Source organism: Aulonocara sp. 'chitande type north' Nkhata Bay, linkage group LG7 (assembly GCF_057382095.1).
Source record: "Aulonocara sp. 'chitande type north' Nkhata Bay isolate Kocher_YH1m ecotype deep benthic linkage group LG7, A_spYH_male_GT1.1, whole genome shotgun sequence".
In the NCBI taxonomy this organism is placed as follows: Eukaryota; Metazoa; Chordata; class Actinopteri; order Cichliformes; family Cichlidae; genus Aulonocara; species Aulonocara sp. 'chitande type north' Nkhata Bay.
In genome coordinates this window covers 6,642,682-6,670,459 of record NC_141350.1, presented here as the reverse complement: position 1 = coordinate 6,670,459, position 27,778 = coordinate 6,642,682, and the positions used below count along the sequence as shown (strand labels likewise).

The 27,778-nt window shown below is 38.8% G+C and overlaps 2 protein-coding genes across 2 annotated transcripts in view; both read right to left on the bottom strand.

The window, feature by feature from the left end:
* The window catches only part of LOC147324423 (excitatory amino acid transporter 2-like), a 29,208-nt gene extending 28,235 nt beyond the window's left edge, over positions 1–973 (bottom strand). The window contains exon 1 of the mRNA XM_086298219.1: positions 749–973. The gene's annotated coding sequence lies outside the window, so the exon portion shown is untranslated. The remainder of the gene's footprint in view (positions 1–748) is intronic.
* A 5,877-nt stretch (positions 974–6,850) lies between these two features.
* pamr1b (peptidase domain containing associated with muscle regeneration 1b) lies at positions 6,851–27,215 on the bottom strand. Its single transcript, XM_086298217.1, has 14 exons — positions 26,896–27,215; positions 21,364–21,540; positions 20,182–20,307; positions 19,527–19,641; positions 15,604–15,821; positions 14,825–14,932; positions 12,333–12,503; positions 11,966–12,157; positions 10,929–11,774; positions 10,660–10,836; positions 9,853–9,919; positions 9,471–9,700; positions 7,914–8,272; positions 6,851–7,841 (listed from the first exon to the last, which is right to left on the bottom strand). The coding sequence occupies exons 1-14, from the start codon at positions 27,053–27,055 to the stop codon at positions 7,266–7,268; spliced, it is 3,522 nt and encodes a 1,173-aa protein (XP_086154343.1). The 5' UTR covers positions 27,056–27,215; the 3' UTR covers positions 6,851–7,265.
* Between the last annotated feature and the right edge of the window lie 563 nt (positions 27,216–27,778).

Genomic DNA, 27,778 nt, shown 5'->3' with positions numbered 1-27,778 from the left:
GTATGTATATATATGTATATATTGTACTATTCTTAGTTAGCGTATTGTCTGTCTTGTCTTAATGTTGGTTTAAAATGGAGCACTGTAACAAAAAATAATTTCCCCCAGGGATCAATAAAGTATTCTGATTCTGATTCTGATAATTATTATTAGAATAATCACGGGCCATCCTCAGAATTGTGTCCAGAAATGTTAGGTATCAAAGTGTTGACCATCGCAAAGCCGGGTTTATTTTTAACCGTCCACTGTAATGTTTCTTTACATCGTTTATCTACATCTCGTCCAACCGACTTTCATTTAACATTTGGCATTTTCGCGATCCGAAGAGAAATATGAGCATATTTAGCCCTTTTCACTGCTGCAATTTAATCTGCAGCTCAAGCTTATTGTTGACGGTCGGCCTTGTGGGACTTTTCACTGCAGGTTGTCAGTTTACCTTTGGAGTAGCTGCGATATGAATGTAAAAACAAACAAACAAACAAACAAACAAAAATGTTAATGAAAAGGGGGAGAGATGGAAATCTGTCAACCAATTAGCTTTTTGAAATGGTTTACCTACTAGCATGTATATCAGGTGCACCTGTAATCGTTTCTCAAAGCAATTACTTATGTTTACCTGTAAGTTGTGGTGATGAACAACCAACTGGATGTGACGCCAAAGAAAAGCCACTCACTCGTTAATAATCAACCTGTTTGTGTTTACGTATGCTATTTGCATGTTTAAAATAAATGCCAATCATTGTCTTACCTTTGCAGCAAATCGCGGCGAAAAAAAGTTTTTGGTGCTGTCCCCGTACAGGACCTTATTTCATCAGCTTCAGAGAGGGGCTGCCACCGCGAGATTCAGAGCGCACCGCGTTCCAAGACAGGAGCGCTTCACAGACCAAACAGGGATTTTCTGTTAGTAAAATCCGAGGAGCTCCGCAGCTCAACGATCCCACTGAATGAGCTCTGCCTCACCTCACTCTTCGGCGCTTTACTCCCCCACCCACCTCCACCCGTTTCCCCCCTCTTTGTTCCTTCTGCATGGGAATGCCAACTCTCGTTGGCTGAAGATGCAGCCTGTACCGTACCCCTTTTTCTCTCCGTGTCTCCCTGTGACCCTCTCTACCCCACTCAGTCTCTAGTTTTCTTTCACACGTATGCATAGGAGCACGCGCGCGATTTACCGGCAAGGACACGCAAAACCTTCCTCATAAGGACATTGGTTAAGTGAGCTAGATTTCCTTAAAGTGAAGCCCACTAATACCAACCTAACCTCAAAAAGTGTCCTAATTAAGTCATTCTTTGATAGCCATGAGGTGATCTGCGGATTTTTCTGATCTACACCAATGGCATTATTGGTGATGTGAGGTTTTATTACCTATTTTTACACAGGCTCGAGGTTATATTAGACCTGCACTACATTTTATATGTTGTCGGTATAACTTGCAGCATATTTATTAGATAAATGAAAGAAAAGTGAAATATATATCCAGTCTAAGTCTAAAGTAAGAAGAAGGTGTTATTAGTTAGTATTTAGCTTCATGTAAGATTCAAAGAATGACGCAGAGAATCTTCAACCCAAAGCTAAAATTAAATTTAATACGGTAGTAGTATGAGAAAAAAAAGTATACAATCTTTACAATGGAGTACACGATGAACTCTCATTTTCTTTCTCTTGAAAATGACTGCAATGATCAATTGTTGGCAAAGAAGTAGTCCATTAATTCTGAGTGGGATAATACATTTAAGATTACCCTGAAGTCCAAATCAAAAATACTGCCTTCATTCTGGTGATGGATATAAAGTAGTGTGTGTCATCTGGCTTCATGGATGAAATCTGGGTATCATCTGCATAGAAGTGAAGATGTATATTTCGCCTTCATACTGCCTGTATAATGTAAATAGAACTGGTTCTAGCACGGAACCCTGTGGAACTCCATAATGAACCTTAGCATATGAGAAAGACTCACCATTTGCATGAACAAATTTGAGTCTCAGATATAATTCAAACAACTGCAATGTAATAGCTTTAATATCTATGGTATGCTCTAATGGTTGTAAGAAAAAATCAAGATCAACAGTATTGAATGCTGTGCTGAGGTCTAGCAGGACAAACACAAAGATAAGAGGCCATACGAATATCATTTGTGACCTTCACTAACATTGTTTCTATACTGAGATGACCTGATTGAACTGCTTTAACCTCCTAAGACCCGAACTCTTTCACGGCATGCATTTTTAATTTATCTTTGATATTTGGGCTGATTGGGACCTGATGAATGTAAAAACAAAGAATTACCAGATTTTTTTTAACCTAATTTTTGTTTCTAAGAAAAATGAGAGCCACATATGAAGATATTCGTTTAAAATTTTGATAGAACAGTAGCAGTATAATGTCCTCGTAAGTGGATATCAGGTCCTTGTAGAGCAAAATTTAGTATTTTGGTGTAAATAACCCAAAATGTGATGTCCACATATGTGGACGCCAGGTCCTAGGAGGTTAAAGCCCACAAAGGTGTCAAGTTTCCAATTATTCATGAACCATTCCAGTTTGGGCACAGTGTTGTAAAAGTGATATCTCCCACACTGATTTTCAATGCTAAAATAAACCTCTAAAGTTACAACATAGTTAAGAAGTTAAATAACTCATCTCAGACTTAACCCAGACAGCATAAACAATTCTACCTTTCTAAATGTTTTGATTATGCAAGGTGGTGTGAGACCTTTTTCTGAAAGGAATAAAGAGTTAAAATGTCAGAAATGCTAAAATAAAATTCTCCTATTGATTCCATTGAAAGACAAGACATTATAGAAATATAAAGTAAGTAGGTCAATATTTTACTTTCACAAGGCATCGTGACACATCCTCAATTTAATGTTTTTGCCTCAGTGTAGCTGATAAAGACGTATAGTTACAGTGTTCCAGACCATGGGCTATTAATGATTCTGTGGGACTGTCAAACAGCAACCTTTCTCACTCTGGAATTTGAAAACAGATTTTTCTTAAACTCTGTCTTTCTGTTTATTTATCAAGATTTCTTGCTTTCATGTACAATTTTTAGGGGTTTTTTTTTATTTAGATTTTTTTTTCTTTGCTCAGCTTCAACAGGACTCTATGAGAGAAGGCTTTTCACCCCTCCATAGGTCTGGCTTGCCTGATCGAGTACAAGTAGCATATTTCAAACATGATGTCAAAAACTGGCTTTGTAACAAGTTTGTTTTCAAAGCCAAAGAAATTTCAAAATTCACTGGCTACAAAATACCTTTGAGATGAGTTTGCGATCAATGGACTGATCTTTAAAGAGTGGGATTTGACTCATGAGAGTGCTGTTTGCATGCTGTTTCCTATCAGTTCAAAGCCCTTGAAATCCATAAATCCCCTTCTTTAAGCTGATCTGTTAGGGAATACTCTAGTTTGAGTGGGGACATAGTGATGAAGCAGTGCTTAAGGTTACTGTTTCTCTGACAGCATGTGATAGATCACACTGAATTATCATTGAAGTTACTGTACATTTAGATAAATATGGTCTTTGCATTTAAAGCTTATTAACCTCTTAAGCCCCAATGCTCCCTGATACGGGGGGAAAAGGCAGGAGATGAGTTAGGCTTGAGGCTTAAGAGGTTAAGCAACAAATAAGTGCATGTGGCGTAATGCAAGAAAAATCCCAAACGCAGAGTGCTGACCAAGAATTGTCAGGTATGAGGGGTTGGTGGAGCACTTTTTCAACTGATTTGAAAAAGTGCTCCACACTTCTGCACACATGACTCAATACAATGATTGCATGTTTTCAGTTGAGGGACCCTTTCGGTATGTATGCAGCAGCCCACTAGCTTGGAAACAGAAAGGCATTTGTGTGAGCAGCACTAATTAGTCTCTACAAATTCTATTTGCAGCTTTGCCACCATGGATGTGGAAAAGTAAAGACTAATTGAATGGAAATAACAGAAATACATTTTTGATTTTTAACACAGGTAGTCTTAATTTTAATGTTTCGCTTTTCACATCTTCAAATTGAAAAGTTTAGGGAAAACTGAAGATCAAAAAGAGGGATCTGCTGGAAAATTCAATGTAAACCAGAAAACCATCAAAGTTACACCAAGACTGTATCAGTATTATCTCTTCTATTGTGTAGATATAAAAAAGAGAGAGCAGACAAGAAAAGAAAATGTGTCTGGGGTGTCTGATGAGCAGCACTGCTGACAGGAACAGAATGAGCGGTATGGACAGGGTGATAGCTTTGAGAAAAATAATAAGAAGCTTGTCTCTTTGGGAGAGCCATTGATGATACTGACAATCGAGGGGCTTACCGCAAGAAACTCACCAATCTTTCACACATGCATCATGTAGATTATCTGCAATATGGTATTCTTCCTTTTGAAATTAGCCCCACTTCTACTAGCTGTGGGCTGTTGGTTTCTAGGAATGCCATTTATTTGAGTTATACCTATGTAATGTAGGAAGGCATGACAGTGCATAGAGTAAGGGATTCCTGGCTTAAACTCACTAGCCAGCTAATGCCCATCTGTGTGGCATTGCCAGTTATCTCCAGGTATTCAAGGTTTCTCCTTTAGTCAAAGATATGCATGTCAGGTTAACTTGTCCATAGGTGTGATTGTGAGTGCAATATACCTTATAGAAAATAAACAAACTCAAAGGCTTACTCAGCATTAGGAATGGCCCAAAAATTGATTATCCCGAGTCATATTTGGTATGGTTATCTTTTTTCTTGACACAGCCTAAACTCTCTTAAGCAGGCTTTCTTGTACTTCCTTAAAGTATATGAATCGTTTCCAAGTTTTTTGAAGAGAGCCTTTTTGCTGACTTTTTTTCCGTTCTCTGTCACGATGAAAACATGCTGCTTCAATAATGTACTATTGAAAAGGTTCCTAACTCAAGGAATGAACCAATGTTGCTTCAGCCAAATCTATGAAAAATGCTAATGATGACACAATTAGTCCAACATAAAATATTATTTTTGCATGAGTGATGTGATTCCTAATAATCTATTATTTGAAAACTTAGCATATCTCAGGATGGAGTACTGTTGTGTCCTTAAAATCTTAAAGGAAAGTGGACGAGAGCTTGGAATTAAATTTTTTTCCTTTGAATGTCTCTTGTCCTCTCAGCCTTCCCACCCTGTCCTTTTAACTTGTCTCAGTCTGGGTCTTACATTAAGAATTTCTTAAGCTGCTTGGTTTTCACGTACAGATATTTCTGCACAAATCTGTTACCCAAGATTACTCGACTGTGACTTCAGTGTGACCTCAAGGAATGACATATTAGCTAGTTTATGGAACAGTTTAAGTAATTTATTTTTATTTATTTGTATCATGCTTTAAACACAATGATTTGTTAACTACCCTGTACACAGTATTGTATTGACCATTTAGGCTGAAGCTGAAATAAGATTTGATAGAGATAGCATGGTAAGTTGTGAAGTGCAACATTGAGTCAATAAGACAAGTAAGCGCAATTCAGCTTTCCATCTTTATGCATCTATTATTGTTACAGATACAATAACAAAAAACACAGAAGTTCAATGTTTGCACTGACTGACATGTAACTGTTGTAGTGTGTGGACACTGCAGTTTAGACTGAGTAAATCATAAATACAGGTGGAAATTACGGTTTAATTAATAATAGTGTAACATTAGCAAGATTTGTTTTAAACATTGACAAACATTTTTCAAATTTACCTTTAGTACCAGCAAATAAGCTTTATGACTGAGAGCTAGGGAGGTCTATGAGAAAAATGTGAGGAGCAAAGCTTGAACTGTAAATGCAGAAGACATTTCTGGACATTACAGAAGAAGTCCCATTTTGTTATGACAACAATGCTAACAGTGGAGTATGTGGGCATCCTTTTCAGCTCAAAGGCTTCCTCTCATGCTGAGAAGCAAGCACAGAAAGCTCATCAGCCTAACTGGGAAACTGGATCAACACCTAAACATTTTCTTTAAGTCTGGTGTTAAGTATTTTACCCCTCCGGCTCTCCAGTGTAAACTATTTTCTCATGGTAGCATTTTCTCATCATTATCCCAGTACTTTGTTCAGAGCTACACCTCTGTTCCCAGGCCAGTCAGCTTATGGTTCAACGTTGCCTGTGTCTCTATTGATGATGCCCTGTGAGCTTACAAGGGCCTGTGAACAGACGGTCTCCCAGCACAAGTGGATAGGACTGTCCTCTGGGAAACATGGGACTATTGCTAAGCTGTTGTTCAGCTTTGGTAAATGGTTGAAGAGAAAACAGAAAGTCTTTGATAGAAGATGTTCCTGTGAAGAGAAAAAGGGAATTCCACCAGTTCGGCATTCCAGTTGTGACCTTGCATTATTAATATCTCCTGTTGAACTGTAAAAGGCCAAATAGTTTTTGAAAAGTAATAAGTAGATGTTATACTAAACACAAACGTGTTTGCTAAAACATTATATTGGGTGGAATGACACAAAGCAATTGCAGCCAGCTGGAAATGAAAGCTCAGGTCATTTTTGTCTATGCTGTAAGACTGCAGTGTTTCACCAGCTTCCACCGTGTGCATAAATGGAATAAAACTACAGTAATGCATTGCTTACTGTCCCGTTTTCTAACTCATTATAAGCTGCAGGTCTTTTGTCTATGCAAACTCACTTGGAAGTTGTATAATGGAGAAAAGTCACAATGGAGGTAATTGATTTGGGAAATGATCTGTGAATAACTTGTTATGTTTATGGTTGTGAAAATGGTGCTGCTCTGACCCAGATTCATTCCATTGTGTACTTCATGAAGCAAATATAAGGTGCTTTTTCAATGTACCCGAATCTGTCTATGGAATATATTTGTCATAAAGACTTTTACACCGTGTGAAAGGATAAGAATAACCAGTCTCATAAGCTTCACCACACCAACCTTTCCTTTAATAAAAATGTCATGATTTTTCTCTTTCAATAAAATATGTACATCTCTGGAGTCACTTGAATTGATATAATAATTCAGTACATTACAACATATATACATAACAGAGGTTACAGTCTAAACCATTAACAGTCAAATACTCAGATGAATGATTTTCTTATCAGTTTCAAGTGTTTAATCTCAGGTTGAAAGACCTGAACACTAAAGTCTTCAGATAAAGGACCGATGCATCAGCACATCTAATGTGCTAGCACCCCCTTCAGTTTGAGCACTGTGATGTCCAGTGTTGGTTCTGCGTTTAGTAGGAAAATGCCCTTGTGCATAAAAATAGATTAGACAGAATGAATTCACTAAAATAGAGATTAAGCAGAGGAGAGGACTGTAAGATGTTTATTTCATATTGCTCTCAATCCAGTCTTTAAAGCTGGCTACATGTGTGTAGACTATGTAGAGGTCAGGATCACACTCCCCTTGGTCATAGCCAAAGCTCACCAGTCCCAGGAGTCTCCACAGCCTTTTGCTCTCCCCTTGCGCCTGTGTATAACCAGGCTTTCGGTTATCATTGACTTGATTCTCAGAGAGGGCAGGGAGGACAAGAATTCCCCCAGTGTCAGAGGGACATATGTTAGATGGTCCATAGTCGGGCTTTTGGCTGGCACACAGCATATTGTCTGTTACACTGACTGGCACACCATTACGAGCATATTGCTGCTCACATGGGACTACATCAGCAAGGTGAACGAGCCCAACCCTAGCCTTCTCATCAGGGCCTAAACTTGACTCGGGCATTGGAGACCAGCCCGTCACAAGTCCTTGAGTTGATGTCAAATCTTCTTCCTGGTTTTCTGACAGGCACAGAGGCAGGACTTTTTCTCCAATCCTTGCCTTGTCCAGTAATTTGATCACAGCAATGTCAGAGTCAAGAATATTGGGGTCATAGTTTGGATGAATAACAATGGAGGCCACCTGAAAGGAGAAAAGACATGCTTAGTTTTATCAAAAGGGATTGTGTGAATAACAAGACTTCCAAGTGCTTACCCGCAGGTGTTGAACACCTTTGGTTTCCCTGTCATCATCACGATAGTGCTTCCCCACAACCACCTTTATTGTGGCAGTGTCCAGGGGAAAAACCTTGCCCAGATCTGTCACACAGTGAGCAGCTACGACCAGAACCCTTTGGTTAACCAGAGCTGCACTGCAGACCAGCTGCCAGTGAAAAGCCTGATTGTGTTTGCCAGTTCCTGCTCCACCATCCTTCTTCAGGGACCCTGTCTGGCTGTCTGCCTTGGTCACCTTGGTCTCTGTACCCTTGGTGGAGCGGCGGTAGATGGCAGCCAGCCAAGGCCAGTGAGCCTCTTCTGGCCTCTCTGTGTCAAAGGTTGGATGCTTCCCACACACTGCCAAAGAGGATGAGAGGTGAGACCATTATCAACGGGACAGCAGGAAAAACAAGACAGGAGAAATTGAAATTGCACTGAGGTTAAGTCAACATTTTGAGCTGTGGGACTGCTTTTATTTAAAGTAGTAGCATTGATGGAGCAGAATATAAAACACTTAAAGGCTACAGAGCCATGTGAAATGTGACTCCCTGAAAGAAGAAGTGAGAAAACGTCATCTTTAAGTACACAATTTGCACATAACATAGAATGGTACCTTGTCTGTATACACTTAAACACTAAACACTAATACCAATTCACCAGAATTACAAAATCAGACCAAAGAAGCAGACTATTCAAGGATTTTATTCATTGATCTGGTGTTGTTTCTTAGCTCAGTACCATATAGCACCATATAAAAATGAACCTTCCTCCAGTATTTATTGATGTGTTTTATTTAACAGTGCTCACAACATTGCTTTTTTTCACATTAGTAATAAGGAAAGTTGTTTTAAAAAAGGGCAGTCCATTTTGTGATTGTTACCGTACAAATCTCATATCCCATAGAGAGGGAATTCAATTTAAGAATGCAGTAAAGAAAATAAAGAGTAATAATCTTGAATAGTAAGATAATAAGTTGTTTATATAGGCGTATATTCACTATATTCAGTATTTAATTAACAGCTAGAAATATTAACAACTTTAATAATGCATGATACATATATATATATTTAATATAACCAGCTCATCTTCACTGTTTAATATGATGAAATAATAATGTGTAGATAGCAACATTACATCAGCTGTGTTTTAACTTTGCTGTTATAGTCTTCTCCACTCTAACTGTTTATGGAAACAAGAGGCATTAGTGCTACATCTGACGTCTTTTATTGAAAATTCTGTCATTGCACCGATGTCACAGCTGTGCTGTACATACCAGCTTATGAATTTGAGCTTAGCTTCTTAGCAAGCTTTCACTGAGGAGTAAAAAGGCTGTGCAAAAATGCTTTAATCAATGTCAGCAATTAGAGACAAGAATGCTTTTAGAAGGTGCTTTTGTATATGATCATCAAATATTACTTCATTATATAAATTGCCATCAAAACGCTATGTCTAAGTTACCACATCATCATTTTTAATGTCTGCACAGGATTGTTATGTGGGTGTAAATCACTGTATTAAAAATGTCTGACAACTAGTGGTCCTCTGCTGCCCTCACCTGGTGAACAGGAGACATGGCGCCCGCTCCATTTCCCTGTCTTCAAGCAAGTCCGACGTGGACTGCCAAAGTGGTGGTAGTACTGAGATGCACACTCATATTCTATATGTGTGTAAAGATGATGGAAACCCTGGGGCAACTGCGAAAGCACCAGGGGGGCTTTAGTGGGACTGTGCAACTGTGGCTGCTGGCCCATGACTGAGGAGTAGAGCTTGTGCACGGGTGTCTTTCTGAGGGGGAAAATATGCCAAAGGTATGTAGTAAATGCATTATATGAGTCCTTAATATTAATTCTTCAGCTAAATGGCATACATACCTACACAATACTATATATTTCTGGTTGTCAGTTATTCTATATAAGATGATGTTTTAATAATCATACCTGGATGGTACCTGAGGGGGCAGAACTTTTTGTTTCACCAGCTCTGAGACTTTGGGCTCACGACATGCTGCAAATAAACAAATATGTTTAAAAAACCCATTCATATGAAATATGCACAAAAAATTCGGAAAAGTGACACTACATGCAAGCCAACCGGCTGCTGGTTGCAGTATTTTTTCTGCTAAAGATGCATGTGGAATCTATCTGTATATGTAACACTTAGCCAAAAATAAAATAGGAGCTTTTCCCACAATGTTAAACCATCTTCTTAGAAATTCATTTCTAAATGCTTTTCACCTAAAAGCCTTTAAATTGTATTAATAGAGGCATGTTTTGCATGCTGTTTCACATGGCCTACTTTGGCTGTGCTTGTTTCTTTAATTTATTCATTAAAGCTGTGCCAGTGGACAGTTTCTCCACTTACCTCTTGGCAAAGAGCTACAGGGCACCCAGGCCAAAATCTATTAAGAACTAATTAATATTTACAGCTCTAGCCCTGATGGATCATTTTACTGCCAGAACCCTTTCATTAATAACATTTAGCATAAGCGTTTATTCAGCATTTTCATATCTACAACTTTAATAGACTGATATAACATCCACAACCATCTATTAACTGTTCATTTTGTTCTCAAACACTACAGTGTCCTCTAATGCTTCAATATGTCTGAAACCTACACACCAGTCCAGTAAAAAAAGAAAGAAAAAATGCTGTTTGTATATGCTTAAAAAAATTTTTTTCACAAATCTCCAAACAACAAAATCTTAATAATTAATTCCATAAAAAGGCAAAGCAGGCACTGGTACCTCTGACACAGAGGGGCTGTTTGCCACTCCATGTGCCATCCGGCTGGCATGTGCGTCGGTCATCACCACTGAGCGCATAAGATTGATTGCACTTGAACTCTACTGTTTCAGGCTCCAAACCTGGCACCACCTGGTGGTAGCCATGGTAAAGGCGAGGTAGAGTTGGGCAGCTTTTTTCTGGACAACAGAGAGTGGGTGAGAGTGAAGGCCAAATAAAAGCAGATAATCATTCACTCAATTATTCATAGTGTCGTCATTGGTTCTCTTACCGGTGAAGCTTTGGTTGTCTTCTCGCTCCCTTTCTTTCTCTTTTTCTTTCTTCTCTCTTTCCACCTCCTTTGTTTTCTCAGTTGAATCCTTCTCCTTTTCATCCTTCGCAGTTGTTGATTTTTCCTTCGGTTTCCCACTTTCGGCTCTGTACAGGGTGATGTTGACACGAGTTGGAATTATTTTCCTCCCTGGCGGTAGAGACCCTATGGTATTATTTTCTTTACTTGTGCTCTCGGTATCATGTGAAACAGTGTTGTTCTTTGTCATTTCCAGTTCAGGCATTTCCACTGTGTTTTCACCCTCAGATATGACCGTCCTGAGCTTGGTGTCATTGGGGCCCACTTTGTCAGGATCTCTTTTCCCATTCACCTGTTTTTCTTTTCTTTCACTTTCTTCCTGTCCTTTGTCTTTTGTCACAGGGACCTCTGTAACATCTGTCTTTCCCTTGTCAAAGTTTGTGTCTTCTTTTTTTTCAGGTTGTTTTGGTTCTTTCTCTTCAACCATGTAATCTAGGCTGTTATCTGGGCTTTCGCTAGTCACTTTATCTTCCCCACCTCCAGATGGCTTCTCTGGGCCAGTATTTCTCTCATCTACCTCTCCTTCATTCCTGCCCTCAACCACAGTTTTCCCAGGAGTGGTCCCATTATATTTATCTTCCCCGTCGACTGCTGTTGTGTTCTCCTGCTCAGTGTTTACATCTTTTCCGGCAACACTTTCGTTTTCGCTAGTTGTGTTCTCTTCTTCTTTCTCTTTAGTTTTACTTTTATCTTTGTTACTGTAAATATCTGTCTCTTTGCCCTTTTCTTTTACTTTGTCCTTTTCTGCTTCATTAAGAGTGTTATTCACTGTGAAGAAAAACATAAAAGAGATTATTAAGAGCTCATAGTCATAGCTATTCATTGTACATTGGCCTGTACAATGAATAGCTCTAAGGCATTGAGTCATTTTCTCTCATCTATTAACAGCTTACTATTAAAAAAAACCCAAAATGACTCATCCATCTCCAGTCTACAGTTATTAAGACATATTTTCCAACCTTTAATGCAAACAGGAGAAGTCCCACTCCAGGTGTTATTGGGGAGGCAGGTTCTCTGAGAGCCCCCACTGAGTTCATATGGCTGGTGGCACAAGTACTGTAAGGCGATGAGAACATCATTGGGCCCATAAACCAAGAAGTGGTCCCCATTGGCTGGCTTGGGTGGCAGAGCACAGACTCTTTCCACTGGAACTGAAGGAAGAAAGGAAAAAAAATCATATTTATTTTCCATGAGCTAAACCATTTTTGAGGCAATATGTATGGCATCCAGATGCAAGCTAAAGACACGCATACTGTATGACTTTCCCAGATATGAAATTGTAATTATTTTGAAGAGGGAAAAAACCTATTTGTATTATTATCCTACCACAGTCTGGAGCAGGCGCACTCCATGTTCCGTCACTCAGGCAGATGGCATGACGAAACCCCTTCAGCTCAAACCCAGGGTCACAACGAAAAGTGATGCGTGCACCAGAGTGATGAAACAGACCCTCTGTAGATCCGTGGGTGGGCACCGGAGGCCTGCGGCAGCCCACCACTGACGAGAAATACAGACATGTGGGGTTTATTTATATACACACAAAGTTTCCCTTTTTCCGAACTAAATGTCCAGTCATCAAAATTACAACGCATAGGAGGCATCTCAAACATACCTCAACAATCAGTTGAGACCCCACAAACAGTTTCAGCAAGTTCTTTCTTTTCCTATCTATTTACAGGTCAGACAGGTAGTCCATAAAGCAAAGACTCAATTTTTCTAATTCAAAAGTTTCCTGAGATTTAAAAGCACTGCCTGCTACCTCAGAGACTCATTAATAAATAATTTCACTCATCATCGCAAAGTGCGAACAGTTAACAGCATGACTTTAACACATGGCTTGTAAATAAGGAAGAAATAGATGCAATAAAAGCCCTTTTAGTCAAAATGTTCAATTTTCCACTGCCGTAAAAGAGATTTTTAGGAAGTCGGATAGTAGAGACTGGTAATGTGTTTATGGAATACTGTGTGCAACTGTCCCATAGAAGAACCTCTTGCAAAAATAAAACAGTCTGGGGAAAACTCTTCTGCATGTGCACTGTAATCCTTAATCATTAAGCACAGCTGCACATATGCACACAAATGTTGTGATAAAGGCCTGCGAATGGGTTCGCAAAGCATGTGTTAAGACAACAGTTATCATATCTCTATGAGGCTGTCTTGGGAGATTTGTTATGTTGTTGACTTTAAGTGGGATCAGATCCATGAAAGGCACTGTCTGTGGTTTTTAAGCTCCAAACCAAAGAACCCTCCCTATAATCTTTATAACTGAACGGCATTTCCAACCTTCAGTCTTTTAGGGGATAAGGAATGCGCTTGGCAAACCAAAAGTAGAGAAATAAACTGTAGCTGACCTCTTTTGAATATGTATAAAAAACCATGAAGTGCCCAGAGGTGCCGTGTGCATTGTTGCTCTTTTCCCATGTCTTTTATATACGAATGTTTTCAAAGACAAATCAAAATAAATGTGGAGTCATTAGAGTGGAATGCTAACATATTACACATCACAACATGTACTGTAAGTAAATCATCGTTTCTTTCACAAGTTCTCTGGAAACTGAGTTACTTACTGCATACTGAAACTGATTATTGTCAAAGATCAATTCAACTGACGCTGAGAGGGAAAAGAAAAAGAAGAGAAAGCATTTCCTGTTTTTTATGATAAAGTGTCACACTGTCTCGTACCAAATGAGTTTTTAGCTTTCGACAGATGACAGGGTGATTACAGAAGGCATAAAATATGGCTAAGGTCAGGTTCATATTTGAAATTCTCCATCTGACTCAGGCAGAAATACAGACTACATTATCACCACAAAATGTAAGGCATTAACGTTGCTGCAGCTCTTTTCCATTCAAATTAACAGCTGAGGATTCCTCGTGAGAATACAGATGAATGCACGCTGTGTGAAATCAAACAGCCTTTTTTTTTTAAAAAAATGGGTGTCTCCTCCAGTGGAAAATACTCTCTGTTGTTATATAAGTCGAATTGTTTCACCATTAGTTTTATGGACTTGAATGTAGCCCTGAAAAACAACACCAAAGGAAAAAATGTGGAATTCACCAAGTCTGCTTTTGCAGAATCTTAAAAGAGGTGTATTGAATACAAAAACACACCAGACATCTATAACTAAAAGACCTTGTAGTGCCTTGTAGGCCAACTTAAGGTTTGGTAACTTAGGTGGTATAAAGTGGCAGTACAGTAACAAAATGTCTTGACAATAACCACTCGACAAAACCTATTCTGTGTTTCTTCTCCTTGTCCACTTCCTCTTGCTGCCTTCTTTCCTCAGTTAGTTTCTTGTCATTTACCCTATTTATCTGTCAACAGAAGAAAATTGCTTAATTTTGCACATCTATATGTGTTAGGTGGCCATTTGGGTTTTGCTGTTTCTTCCAGTGAAACTTGAAATCAACACATATGAACACAGACAGTCCTGACCGTATGACTGTAGCAGGCAGCTGGCCTGATCTCAGTCCAGACCACAAACCTCTCCCTTGTGAAAATGAATCACTGCCTGCTTTGGGGCAGCAACAACAGTAAAGAAAAGCCTCAGGGAAGAAATCAATTCTCTGTAAATTTGTTGTGACTAGGCGTGCCGATTTTCAGATGAAAATTACTGAAATAATTTAGGGATTTTGTAAGCCTCAGTACATTAAGACGCATGTCTTTCCAATGCCTCATAAGATGGAAAATAGACTGGTTTAGTCTTTCCTGTGATTAAAACATGCATGGATTTTATTTTAATTTCCAACTTTAATATATTTTCTCCAAAATATCAGTATTTTGCTCACCAAAGTCCCCTATTATGTTACAGACTCACCATTTTCACACCTCTTGCCTGTGTAGCCAGCCAGACAGGCACAGTGGTAAGAGTAAGAACTGTCTAGGATACATGTCCCATCATGCAGGCAAGGGGAAGAGCTGCAAGCTGTGAACATACATTAGGGTACAAACAGAAAGACTGTCTTTATCAAAATAAAAACATAGAAAGCTGAAATGTGTGGCTGCAGACGTCAGGCTACATCCAGGAATCATACTCAAAGCTGAAATAATTAAAACTTCATTTCCAAAGCCCACTGTTTACTTTTACTACATCTGGCTTAGGCATTGGTAACATGTGTGTGTGTCTGTTTTTGAGTTCTAGACCTTGAGAACGAGGGCATTTCTGTGAAGTGAGGGCATTTTGGTTTGTAAACAGGCTGTTAACAGACTCAACACCCATGACAAAGTCTTTTGCCAGAAAATGTAGGTGCTAGTCATGCACTATTAGGAGCTTTTATTAGGTACTGGACACTAAATACCATGGAAACGTCTTTCTTGTTTGTATTTGTTGTGATTCCAAAGAACCCCATTGTTCATGAAGGGTTTATAAACAACTTCTTATCTATTCCCTATACAAAAGCAAAGATTCCAGGTCAATCTAAATATCAAGATTTTGTTTTAGGTTTAAAGAAAATAGTTTTCTTTCATGACGACTCATTTAAGAGGGCTTAAAATTTGCAGCTGGGAAGTATGGTACATTGGCAAGGGTACTTTAAAGCAAAGGAGAAAAGCACTGTTCTTATAGTAGAAGAGATATTACTTTGTTATGTAACCTACCTGAGTTCTCTTGGAAAGTGGCAAAGAATCCGTCAAAATTCTTGTAACCATCAGACACAAAGAGAACATGCAAACTGTTGCCAGAGCTGTGAACTGGTGCAGGTCTGTTATTCCCACAGTATCTACCGATAACACGCGAGTGGATACTGTCTCCATCTCGGACTTCCACATAGTCATAATGACAAGAATGGTGAAACTCCAGACTCAGCATCATGAACCTGCAAATACAAGAATCGTGGCAGATTGAAATGGCAGAGAGTAGAACAAATGACCCAAGGCTATCCAACCATCTATTCTCTACTGCGTATCCAATCAAGGGTCTGGATTTGCTTCAACATTAGACTTAAAATTTGCTATTCATTATTTTTGTCTTGATGCTATTTGTGTCCACATGATGCTGATGATGTGAATAAAGTTAACAAAATAATTACAGTTCTTAATGGTTTTCCTTTCCATCTCACTGAATCTTATATTTACAAGGTAGCACAGCATTTAGAAAGCTAGATTTCTGAACTGTTTTTGTTTTGTTTTTTGTTGTCAGATGCAACTAAGTCAGATTAAAAAGCTTTGTTGTAGCCAGTGTTGGATTTAACGTTTTCCAAAGTAACACATTACTGTGTTTTACATTTAACTTTTCATAAATACAGTAATTTAATGCATTGCTGTACTGAATTCAGTAATCACATTACAGTTACAAATCTTGCTACTTGTGTTACAATCTTGTGTGAAAAATCTTCTTCAGTTATTTGCATGCCCGGCAGATAGAAAGAAGAAAAATCAACCAAACATGCTTTTTTCTCCCTGCACATTTTTGCTACAGTCAGCTGATATCAGGACCAGAGTGCAACAAAAATAAAGTGCAAACCACATCCAGGGCAGAAGCAACTGCATTGTACTGCTAACAGAACTTCAGCTCTTTGCGAGCTTCTGTACAGACAGCATGCTAACACAAAGCTAGTCAAGAACCCAGACTGATGATAAAGCTGAGTGCGTGCTGACCCCAGCCCAGCAGCCAGAGCCTGAACTTCAATAGGCAGCAGAGGCAGCAATGAGCTCACAGCCTACATTTCTTCCTGTTCATTTTTATACAGTAGAATCACTGTGGCATTTGCTTTGAATTATCTTTAGGCTAGTTTTAAAATTTATTTTTGTGTTTTCATCTTTGTGTTCATGCATAATAACTAAAAAAAGATTTTAAAGTAAAGGGATCACTAGAGGTCATGTCGGATACAGGCAAAAGCAAATCAAATGAGATGCCTATTATTAACTTTGTGGTTTGGGTGAGCCTTGAAACCTCTAAAGAATGTTTGAAATAGTAAAGTTCAGTGTATTGTGAATGCTCATTATTTGCATATATCAGTGCCATTTCATTATTGTAATAGGCAGGATGTATTGCTAATAAACAGTGTAACCCATTCCATTTCAAATCAACATACTGTTTTGTTTGTTTGTTTTTTTCAGAGAGGAAATTACTAAGTTGGTCAGGCAGAAACACATTTTCCAACAGTCGGTTTAAAAATAGAAACGCACTTTGGTTAAAGTTATTAAAATGTGACAATGGCTGCACTTATATTGCCCTTCAAGAAGGATTTGGCCCTTCTCTTTAGTTTGTCACATGCATCATGGCTGTAAATTTTAATGAAGCACTTCATACATAGCTTTAAAAAAAATCCTTGCAATCATTAAGTCTCTTTCACACACACTTCAAGCCCAGACATCAGGAACTGCATGCTCGGTCTGAACCTAGCTGTATGGAGCTTTTGTTCTTCTAAAAACCTGCACAAACACTTGCCCATAAAATCTGTATGTGTAATGGAGAAAATAACAGAAATAGAAATTTATCACAGGACTGAGAGGCCATAATCTTACCAAAAAAAAATGGTGTTATGGTTTCCAAACCTCCAAACTCTTTGCCATCAATCCTCAACATACATCTTCCAGCTGAGTGGAAATTTGACTTAACCAGGCCAGTTGATAATATTTACTGCAGATGGACAATGAAGATAACTGAGGATTGAGAGCCAATCAGACTTGACTTGACAGACTCAAAGCTTTTCTGTATTTATAATCAATGGTTAAATTGATATTAATTATTTTTTTTACAAGCTGGTGTGCAACAGTAGGATGGTTTTCCAAGGACTTTCAGGTAGGAAGCACTTCACTACTGTTGACAATCTGAAAATTATTCACAATAACTGGGTCATTGTTTTTTGTTTTGTTGTTGTTGTTTGCTATTTAACACCTTTGCTTTTGAGCCCTTAAATTTATTATTGTAGCACTGCTGCAGGCTGTCTCTAGGAAGGGTAATTATGACCCACCAACAATCATCAATTCTAAAGAATTTCATTTAAAATGTATTACTGTGCTTGGCACTAATGTTGGCACATCATACAAATTTTAACTGCTTAAAATCAACATATTAGCATCTTCACGATAAAAATGTCACTATATTTATCAGATACAGTATTTATGGAAGTGAAGCTAAAACCAGGGCCACCGGTGGATTTACAGGTCATTATTTCAGATGAATAAGACTGCCATCACAAAATATAATCACAACCTATCTGAAAAAGTCTCGAGCCACCCTTTAAGTGGCTAGAAAAATGGAAAATAGGTGCTGCAATTTATTGAAATTTGTACAAGCGTATAAGGAAATACAGTGTATAAGGTAAAAACAATGAGAGTAGTTCTCCAGGCTTCTTGAAAGACACTTGAAAGCTTTTATTTTATTCATATATTTTTTTTTTTGATGTTGGCTACCTTTCTCTGTCAAGATGATCACATTGCAGCAATAAAATTGAGGTCTGGGCCAATCTGTGACTAATAGTGTTTCTTTGTGTTTTATCCAGGTATGATTTTACTGTATTGATTCTGTTTAGGAAAAATGCTCAAAACAATTGCCAGTCAGATGTTTTCCACATTCTGTTGCACGTGTCTGGTCTTTAGTGGATTTGTTCTTACCCCTTAAGACATGGACTTTCCAGATACTTTTCATCTGCTGCAGAGAGATTTCTTTTTAGGCCTGCCACTTCTTTTGCTGCCCTCCACTTGTCCAGTTTCCTCATTTTTTAGGACACACTGCATCATGCTGAGGTTTGCCAGGTTTTCTGTAAACATCTCATAGTTGATTCTCAATGAACCAACTTCTAAACCAACTATAGTTGGTTCAGAAGCTCTAGCTTATGACTGGAAAACTGTGTTATCTTTGACATTTTTCATATATTCAATTAAATAAACCAGTTGTGTGTTTTTGCAGCAGGTTGCTAGTAGGTGCCATAAGATACGATTTAAAATGTTTTCTTTGCTAAGTTGTCTGTTATAGATAAACACATAACAGACAACTTGAGAAAGGCACCAGACGCATCTCTCGAATCTGGTGCCTTTTTATACTTGAATGATTCATAAAAACATTCCTGTGAAAATTAATCCCTGTCTCTCTTCCGCAGCATGTCTTCTATCCTGTCTTCCTTCTCTCTCCCCAAATGGTCGCAGCAGATGGCCCCGCCCCTCCCTGAGCCTGGTTCTGCCGGAGGTTTCTTCCTGTTAAAAGGGAGTTTTTCCTTCCCACTGTCACCACTCTCATATGATTGTTGGGTTTTTCTCTGTATGTATTATCATAGGGTCTATAGGGACAATGTAAAGTGCCTTGAGGAGAATGTTGTTGTATAAATAAAAACTGAATTGAACTGAAAATAGTTAGGTCGAGTGACTGGACCGAAAAAATGAAAAAGTAGCCAATGTCAAAAGAAAACATTGAAATGATCATCAGAAAGCCTGAAGAACTTAGCCACAAAATACAAAGAAGAGTAGCTTAAGGCTTTTGCATAGTTCTATAACAAAGGTACTACTAACTATTCTAAAATAACACAGAGGAAAATGAACACCAGTAACTACCTACAGAGGAAAGTATCTTAATATCTTACCTGAGTTCAATAGTAAATGGCCTGTCCACCTGTATGGTCCACTCACACCTAGCATTGTTGGGGTAGCTCTCCAGGACCAAGTGGCCCTGTCGTTTATGGATCACCCCTCCACACTCTGGAAAACACAGAAAGTTAATTTTGAAAATATTGATTTGGGCAGCTACTTCAGTTGCTTTAATTATTGTTTTGAAGAGCCACTTTCAAATGCTTTGCTTAGCATTAAGACAACAGTAATTGCATTTAGACTTTCAAAGTCACTGCAGAGAGCCTACAAGCAACATAAATAAGGATGATCACAACACACACACACACAAGTTGAACAAAGGCATTCAGCAGCTTTGGAAGGTTTCTGCTTTTAATTAAATGTCTGTTTGTTGTGCCCGCTGGTAGAATATTTGCATTTAAAAGCTAGACCCAGTGTCCAAAACTAACATCTTAAATAGTTCTATAGGATTCCTGACTTGTCATTTAGCTCCTTATGGAAAACCTCCTGGGCATGACTGCATTCCAAGTTGGCACAGCTTTCCCAAGATGGAGATAAATCAGCAGAGATGGAAAAACCATATAGTACGTGGTATTCATTTCACTTAAAGTAAAACAAATGATTTAGAGTGAAGCCGTAGGATCTGTTAATGGGAAGGATGAAAAAACTTACTCATGCAGTCTCCACCAGACCAGCCAGGTCGACATTCTGCGCAGTATTTGCCATTAATGAAGAAATCATCCCTGGGGCCCCATGTCCCATTGTTGCAGCGTTTACAGTTCTCAAATATGCTGCAACCTGAAAGACGAGAGCCAGAAACAAAACTACAGTAAAGTAGAAGATAAAGGTGGATAAATGAAAGCAAATAACATTAATCATCTCCCGAAGATGTGTTTGTATGTAAGAATAAAGAAGCCTTTATCTGAATGGCTTATGCTGTATTGTTGAATTTTAACAAACCCACCAACCCCTAAAATGTTCCCTTTGCATCAACTCTGCTGAACTCGTTAAGGTCCTCTTTCACTGCAATAGAATGTGAAAACATATCGCTGCTTCCTGAAATAGAAATGTGGAGAAAACCTGTTGAAACAGTTTTCTTTGAGGCTGGATTTTCACTTAAGAAGCTGTCCCGTCCATGGGGTTGTGAAGAGCAACATCTGACCCAAGCGGAGGCATGGATTTTAACAACGCACGGGCCGGGGATGTGCATGTGGAGATTTATGGTCGTACGCTGAGGTTGGAACACTTTTTGTGTGTGTTCAACAGTTAAAAAGTAATGTACAGGCATCCATTTAATTCTGAACAGCTGCTTTCTTCCCCATAAAGGAAAAACTCTGCATGCTTGAACTATGAAAAAAGGCATGACATACCTCTACAGGCAAATGGCATGTAAGGAAAAAAGAGGATTTGGAGCTGCAGCAAATGCAAACTCATCTATGTGAATAAAAAACAAAAGGCTCTAGTCTGATTTCATTCACAAATCAAAGCTTTGAGTGTGCTCATTCACTCCTGAATCCTGTCAGCTTTCAGAGGATTCTGCCAGTCAGTCAAGAGAAGAAGCCAGTGTGAAGCTAGCCTGGAAACAAATTATTTTACACACAAATACAGAAGTTCTTTTCAGTCTTTCTGTCACGCTGTCATGCTACAGTGCAAACAGCTGCACAGATGATAGATAGCACTTGGTCTTGCACAAACAACATGGCAGATACTCAAGATATTCACGAAGGTCGCTCCAACAGATGCATACTTATAAGGCAATGCTCGATATTTTAACAGCTTCTTTCAGTGAAAAGAAATAATTCGAGATTTTATTAGATTCATAGTATTATTTAATCAGAATGACATTGGTTTTACCTGGGTGGATAATGCAGGGATCACACTCGTTGATGGCATTCCGGCAACAGGGTACTGCATAGCCTACTGGAGTCCCTTGGAGGGGACACTTACAGCGAATCACATCATACTCGCAGCATCCTCTGCACATAACATTCCACTCCGGACCTGGACAGTGGTTGTACAAGTGCCTGTAATCTAAAGAAGACGATATCTCAGCAAAAAGCAATTTGTTTGTGTAACCTTCATTTCATTAGCAGTGACGATGAGTCAAAATTAATAGTTCACCTTTTTGCAAAATGTGAGCAGAAAAGGGTTACTGGAAGGATTCAGTTTAGTGTTTATTTGAGCCACTGTCTCTCTAGTTATTTCCACTGTCACACGGTTTCTCGCTCCTTTTTAGGAAACCACAAAAGTCTCAGCAGTTTACCACCACTGTGTGTTATTACGTCAGTAAATCAAAGCTGATGTTTATGCATGATCTTCTTTGTTTAACTTGGACTGTCACCCAGAGACAAAAAGAAAAAAAATAGAAAAGGGGGAAAAAGAAAAAGTCTCCTTCTTTCCTCTCAGACTGACATGTTTGTGGATTTCTTTTGACCAAATGTGAGAACCACAAAATTCGATGGGTTTAACACTCATTAGGACAGTCACAAAGACATGTTTTTAGCCACAATAAGCAAACAACTTTATGATACTCTAATTGAAAACTGCTGTTTCATAAGAATGTTTTCAAAAAGGTATTGCGCATGTTTTATTGGGTAGCTTTTGCTCAAACGCCCTTAAAAAGAATCCAAATTGTTTCTTTCATTTACTGCATGCTTGTTGTTGTTTTTTAACAAAAACTGGAACGAATCACCTTTTTCGATACAAAAGTTCATCCTTTTTTTTTACTGCATAAGAAGGAGAACCCTCTAATTCCTGTGAACTATGGTTGTTTAAATCAGCGGAGATCCCCAGACACTTGATCAAAACAACTGAAAAGATCCGCAATGTGATTGGTTGTGTTGTTTATGTAGCCTTCTGTGAAAATAAATGGCTATGTTAGAAGTATCTGTAACCTTCTGCATTCAGTAGCCAATGGCTCACAGCTGTTGCTACTGCATAACACGACTCCATCCAAGCTATAAGTAACTATATTTCAAGAATCACTTCAGTTATGATTACAATATGACCCAGACCACAAAATTCATACACTGGGATTTGTCAAAGTTTAATGCCTGCCATGTGTAGATTAAGAGTTGCTGACACTATCACTCCCTCTTACAGGACAGCTTTTCTGCTTTCATGTTAAGGACAGTGGCCAAAAAGACCATGAAATCTGATTCACAGGACATAAACATAAAAGACACAGAAGCACTTATGAGTGGTCTTGGTAATGTCATTACATGGATCACTGCCATTTGTCTTGCCTTTGATATACTGTAGAAACGTCCGTCATCTGCCCTTAGCGCACTTTCACAAGAATACAATCATTTACAGTGGAATACAACAAAAATATTTTTTTATTTCTTCAGCCAAGTCTGGAAAACATTACTCCCTCTCACCTCAGCAGTCCAGTGACATCACTGTGCATGCATTTATGACAGGATCGGTTCCCAGATTTCCATAAGCTGTGTTCTTTCTGTGCCTACTTGAGGAAACTAAACTCGGGCAGCCATGTTTTCAGTGTTTATACACTGTGACTGAATTCAGTTTGCTGACCTCCAGCTCTGTTGATAAGGCTGTTATGTTTTCACTGAACCATGACTCCGAGGAATCTCCCGCGGCGGTAGGACACATGCTGGAAAGCATCGATATTTTTCTGGACTGCTATGTCCTTTCTTTAAGATGCATTTAGCAAAGCTATTTTTTACATGGCTCTGAGATGAATTTGTTCATTTTAGCAGGGAACCAAAGACTCAAGAGTAAAAATTTAATGTGTATTTTTATTTTTTAACAGCAGTTTAGGAAGGTCTGAACAGGTTTGGAAGGGTTTTACTAATGTCTTCCATTGCATAATCCTGTCTCCTCTAGCTGTTTTACACAAACACAAGCAATGAATGTTGCAACATGCAAAGACCCCTATAATTAAACCCAAGACTGTGGTTATTTTATCTACCCCTTGTCTCTAATCACAAACTGTAGGTGATGACAGTAGTTGTCAGAGAGGGTAGGAAGGCTCAGAAGAAATCTATCTGAAAACAAGGTTTGCTTTTGTGGAATGCTTTAAGGCTGCCTTCCACAATTTTCATCCAGCGTGCCAAATATGTATTATGGTATTTTCGAACATTTCTACATTGTTACATATTTTCCCTGTGCATAACTAGCATTTTCTGTGACAGAAGATATGCAGACATAGAAAGACATTTTAATTTGTCTTTTCCATCCCATATGTTAGGCTCTTAAATGTACTCTCCAACATTTAGCGATGCTACAGAAATAAAAATAGTAATAGTTATAACAATAAACAGTCATAACTTTATGCGTCATATGGCACTTTCAAGTGCTTTGCATTTTCAAGGAAGCTGACTCTGCTGCTCACTGTATTTATGTGTATCCTTACAGTGACAGCAGTAAGATCAGGGGTAGAAAGCCTTCCTGTGACCTTGCGTCTGGACTTAATGCCCTGCTGGCATACTTACCTGAGGCTTATCCACAACAACCTGTGATTATTGCCACTTAGAAAATATATAACTGTGATGATATTGTTCAGTTTCATTCTATGTTTTATATTAAAAATATATTCACAGATTTTAAAATGCAGAACCAGCAAGACTGATGGCTCGCAAGTGACTCAGAAACCCCATCTGCTCTTAAACTGTTCCATGGTTTTGGAAGCATTTTCCTTTGACTTGAGCTAAAAATAAAAGCATCTGCATTTGTTGCATTAAAAGCGTTTCTTGCAGCACTTTTTTATACTCTCGTTGACATGAACAAATTAATTGCTGCCTTCAGAGTTTCAGATAACTTATCCAATAAAGATTTAATCTGATCTCAAGACACTATCATAGATGCAACTGGGCACAATGCTAGCTGTGGAATTTAAGCCAATTACTGTCTATTTTTTTCCTTTGTTTACTACTCTGGAACTCTTATCAGCTTGAGTCTTGCTTCACTCTGTTTTCATTCTAAACCAAGCAGGACCACAATACAGACGGGACACCAGTTGGGAACTTCAGGATGAATCTGACATGCTTAGGAAAATCATTGCATAATAATATGGGTTAGTCACATCTGTTATACATGGTATATCTTTACTCTCATGTTTTGACAGATGTTTTTTTTAATAGAATAGTTTAACATTTGAGAAAATGTAAAGAAGATAGAATGTGCTGATTGTGTTTAAGGGTGACAGTATTAGAGTAAATAGTTAGTTTCCTCTTGACAAAATGGAGCTTATTTCACACGGTAATAACTGTTGTTTCTACAGCAGCTGTGAGTGTATGTGTATGTACAGTATTTGTGACTGTGTAATTCATTTCCTTACTGCCCACAGCAGCTGTCTTTTTTGTATTTTGAGGTTGGATGCATTAAGCTATCATGGAACAAGGAAACTCCCTGGGGAGCTCTGTGGTCGCTGTGACCTTGAATACATCCTGATCCTGGAGTGCTGATCCCAGTGGTCATTCTGGAAATAGCTTTGAATAAACTTTCCTATAATTGGAAACCACAACCCCAAAGAAATACACTATTATTCTATTATCAACAGTAGTTTTCTGAAAGTTCAAAGACATTTATAACTATACAGTTAGTCCTTTTTTTTTTTACTGCAACTACAAAAAAAGATTTGACCATTACTTACCTAATCTAATTTAGCCCTCTCTGACAAGCCCCACTGCTTTTATTCTTTTATCCAGACAGCTGTGAAGGCATGCACAGGCAATACAGTTGTCAGGCAACCACTACCACACACACTGTATGGTACATGTGCAAAAAGGGTGGGTGTTGCTCATTTGCTCCCCAAACTTGCCCATCTCAGCCTGAGAAAGAACCACTTAATAGCCGACAGTGACACGTTTTGAACACGCACTTACGAATAGATGGATATTCTCCTTTTTCTAAATAGTTTTCTAAAATTGGACTCCTTGGGGTAGTTTTGTTGTAGTTTGACCTTTTCCAGCATGATGTAATTGGTAGTTTGTAGCACAACTCGTGCACTATAGCCCAATCCTGTCATCAACTGTGGTGAATGGAGTCTGAGGTGTGCACATTTGTTTTAAGCATTTAACTATGAAACTTGAATCTGACATGTCACACTAATTTTCCAAAGCCAGAGGCCAGTGTTTTTCATCATGTAATTTGAAGTTTGTGCCATATCCCCCCCACCACACCCCCACCCCTACACACACACACACACACACACACACACACACTAATATGAGTTTTACAACTGCTTGCTTTCACCATTATGTCCTACTGCCCAGTACTCAGAAGCTCTTAAATGTTGTATGTTTTAGCTTAACACACAGTAAGGGGAGGGTGTTTGGTGGGCAGAAGATCCTAAACAGGAAGCCTTGCACAATTCAGAAACATTCAGAGGGAACGCCAAAACATGCGAAAATAAAAAATACACTCACGCACGCATGCGAGCATGAGTGTAAACAAACCACAAAGACAGGACTTGCATGCAAAAATCTTGAAATTATTTTAGGTTTCTCAGTAGAAAACATCTCTCATCAGCTGATTAGACACGATTATATAACAGGCCGTGCTGACAATGATTCAGCTGACTGACAACAACAAAGTTGGTAAATCAGTCAGTGGAAACTCTTTTAATCACTACAGCAGAATGCAGTTGCACTCTGCCAAGCCCTTTGCCACATTTACCAATATTACAAATTGAAGGGAGTGTTTTACTGCATGAGTCACGCAACGAAGAATCAAACAGAGGCCAGAGGTTTGGTTTCGGAGCCTTGGAGACGGCGTATGGTATACACATTACCACGGTCAGCATGATTGTCTCAAACATGACTCATGTCTTCCTGCAGCAGTTCAAGGGTAAACACGCAGAGTAAATCTCAGTCTCTAGGAGAACTCCCTCAGATAACACGTTAAAGGGAAGCTTTTGCACAAAGGAGAAAATGTTGGCAAGATTCAGCTGCTCTATTAGAACTGCAACAGTCTCCCTTCACCACAAGGAATGTGTGGCAACATGCAACTCTTGTTTTGTTTTGTTTTTATTTAGTAACAAAACAACAACCACAGTGAGAAGGAAAATATATGAAGACTCCTAGAGTTTCCCATTTTTTATGAGACAATAAACAAAGCCACACAGGACAGTGCCTTCCTCTGTATTTCATAACAAGAACTTTAAAAACAAACATTACACAAGCTGATCAGCTGTGTTTTTCTTTGCTTGCCTAAAAAAACGGTATAAATCACTGGGTTGCTCTCTGTCACTGTTCAACAAATGTTGCTGAGCGCCGCTGCACTCGGAAAGGAAGAGGGGATGGCAAGAGTGCTGATGCCGGCTTTTTAAGAACAAAGAGCCAAGAGGCTGCGCCAAACACAGAGATAGGAGAGGGAGTAAAACGGAAGAGTGGTGAAGGTAAATTAATTGCCATTCTTTACCGTAGGGCCAGGCTGTCCCTTGGGGCAAGGAGATGGAAATGAAGACAGAGATGAAGAGAAGCCAGTGCCCCTTCCCAAAGACAAAGATGGTGATCCAGGGGATTGTTTGGATACCCCCATAGGTTTTCCCCAGCTGCAATCTCCGTCCCGCAGAAAGCATGCTTCAGTCTGGAACTCTGTTTACTTTCTGAACTCAGCTGACATCACCTTCTCTCTGCCCTTCATTCCTCCCCCTCCCTCCATTCTTCTCTCTCTCTTTTTCTCTTAACTTTCTTTCTTCCTCAATTTCCCTCTCTCACTTCTCTTAGGCTTCAGGTTTCAGCCCAGCCTTGCAAGGAGTTCCACTACCAGTGGTCTCCTGAAAACTCCCCTCGCCGCACTTGGGAGATGACGTCACTGCTCATGAATGAAAGTGAGCGTGTTTTGCTCTTTCTGGTGGCATGAAATGTGACAAACAAAGTAGTGATCAGTTATGTGCTACAATTGATGTCAGCTTCACTCAGGCTCAGGCTTAAAAAATGTTGATGTCATTATTATCACACCTAAATAAATGGGAAAAACAGGGAGTGTGGGATTGTGAGTGTGAGGATGTGATTGAAGGGAAATTTCACTTCTGTGACACAATAATACCCTAAATATTCCAAACACAAGCATCCCATTTCTATGTTGTTTGGAATATTGGGCCCATATTAATACTGTTTTTGGGCAGGATAAATCTTGTTACACATTCCATACTTTAAACTTTCTGATTGTTGAAATTATTCGGAGTCTACTGTTCTTAGTTTCATGTGTTGTTTGGTTTTACATTCTCAGTTATTCCTAACATTTTGAGTTTTCAATTCTGATTATATTTTAGTACCATTTGCATTTGTTTCCTGAGTGT

Bases quoted from the DNA above. Each gene is read 5' to 3' on its own strand.
- pamr1b (XM_086298217.1), bottom strand. From the start codon at position 27,055: ATGCTTTCTGCGGGACGGAGATTGCAGCTGGGGAAAACCTATGGGGGT. The intron at 20,308-21,363 runs GTAAAACCAATG...CTCGTCTTTCAG, and splicing joins TCCCTGCATTATCCACCCAG to GTTGCAGCATATTTGAGAAC. The intron at 10,837-10,928 runs GTAAGAGAACCA...TCTGTTGTCCAG, and splicing joins AGACAACCAAAGCTTCACCG to AAAAAAGCTGCCCAACTCTA.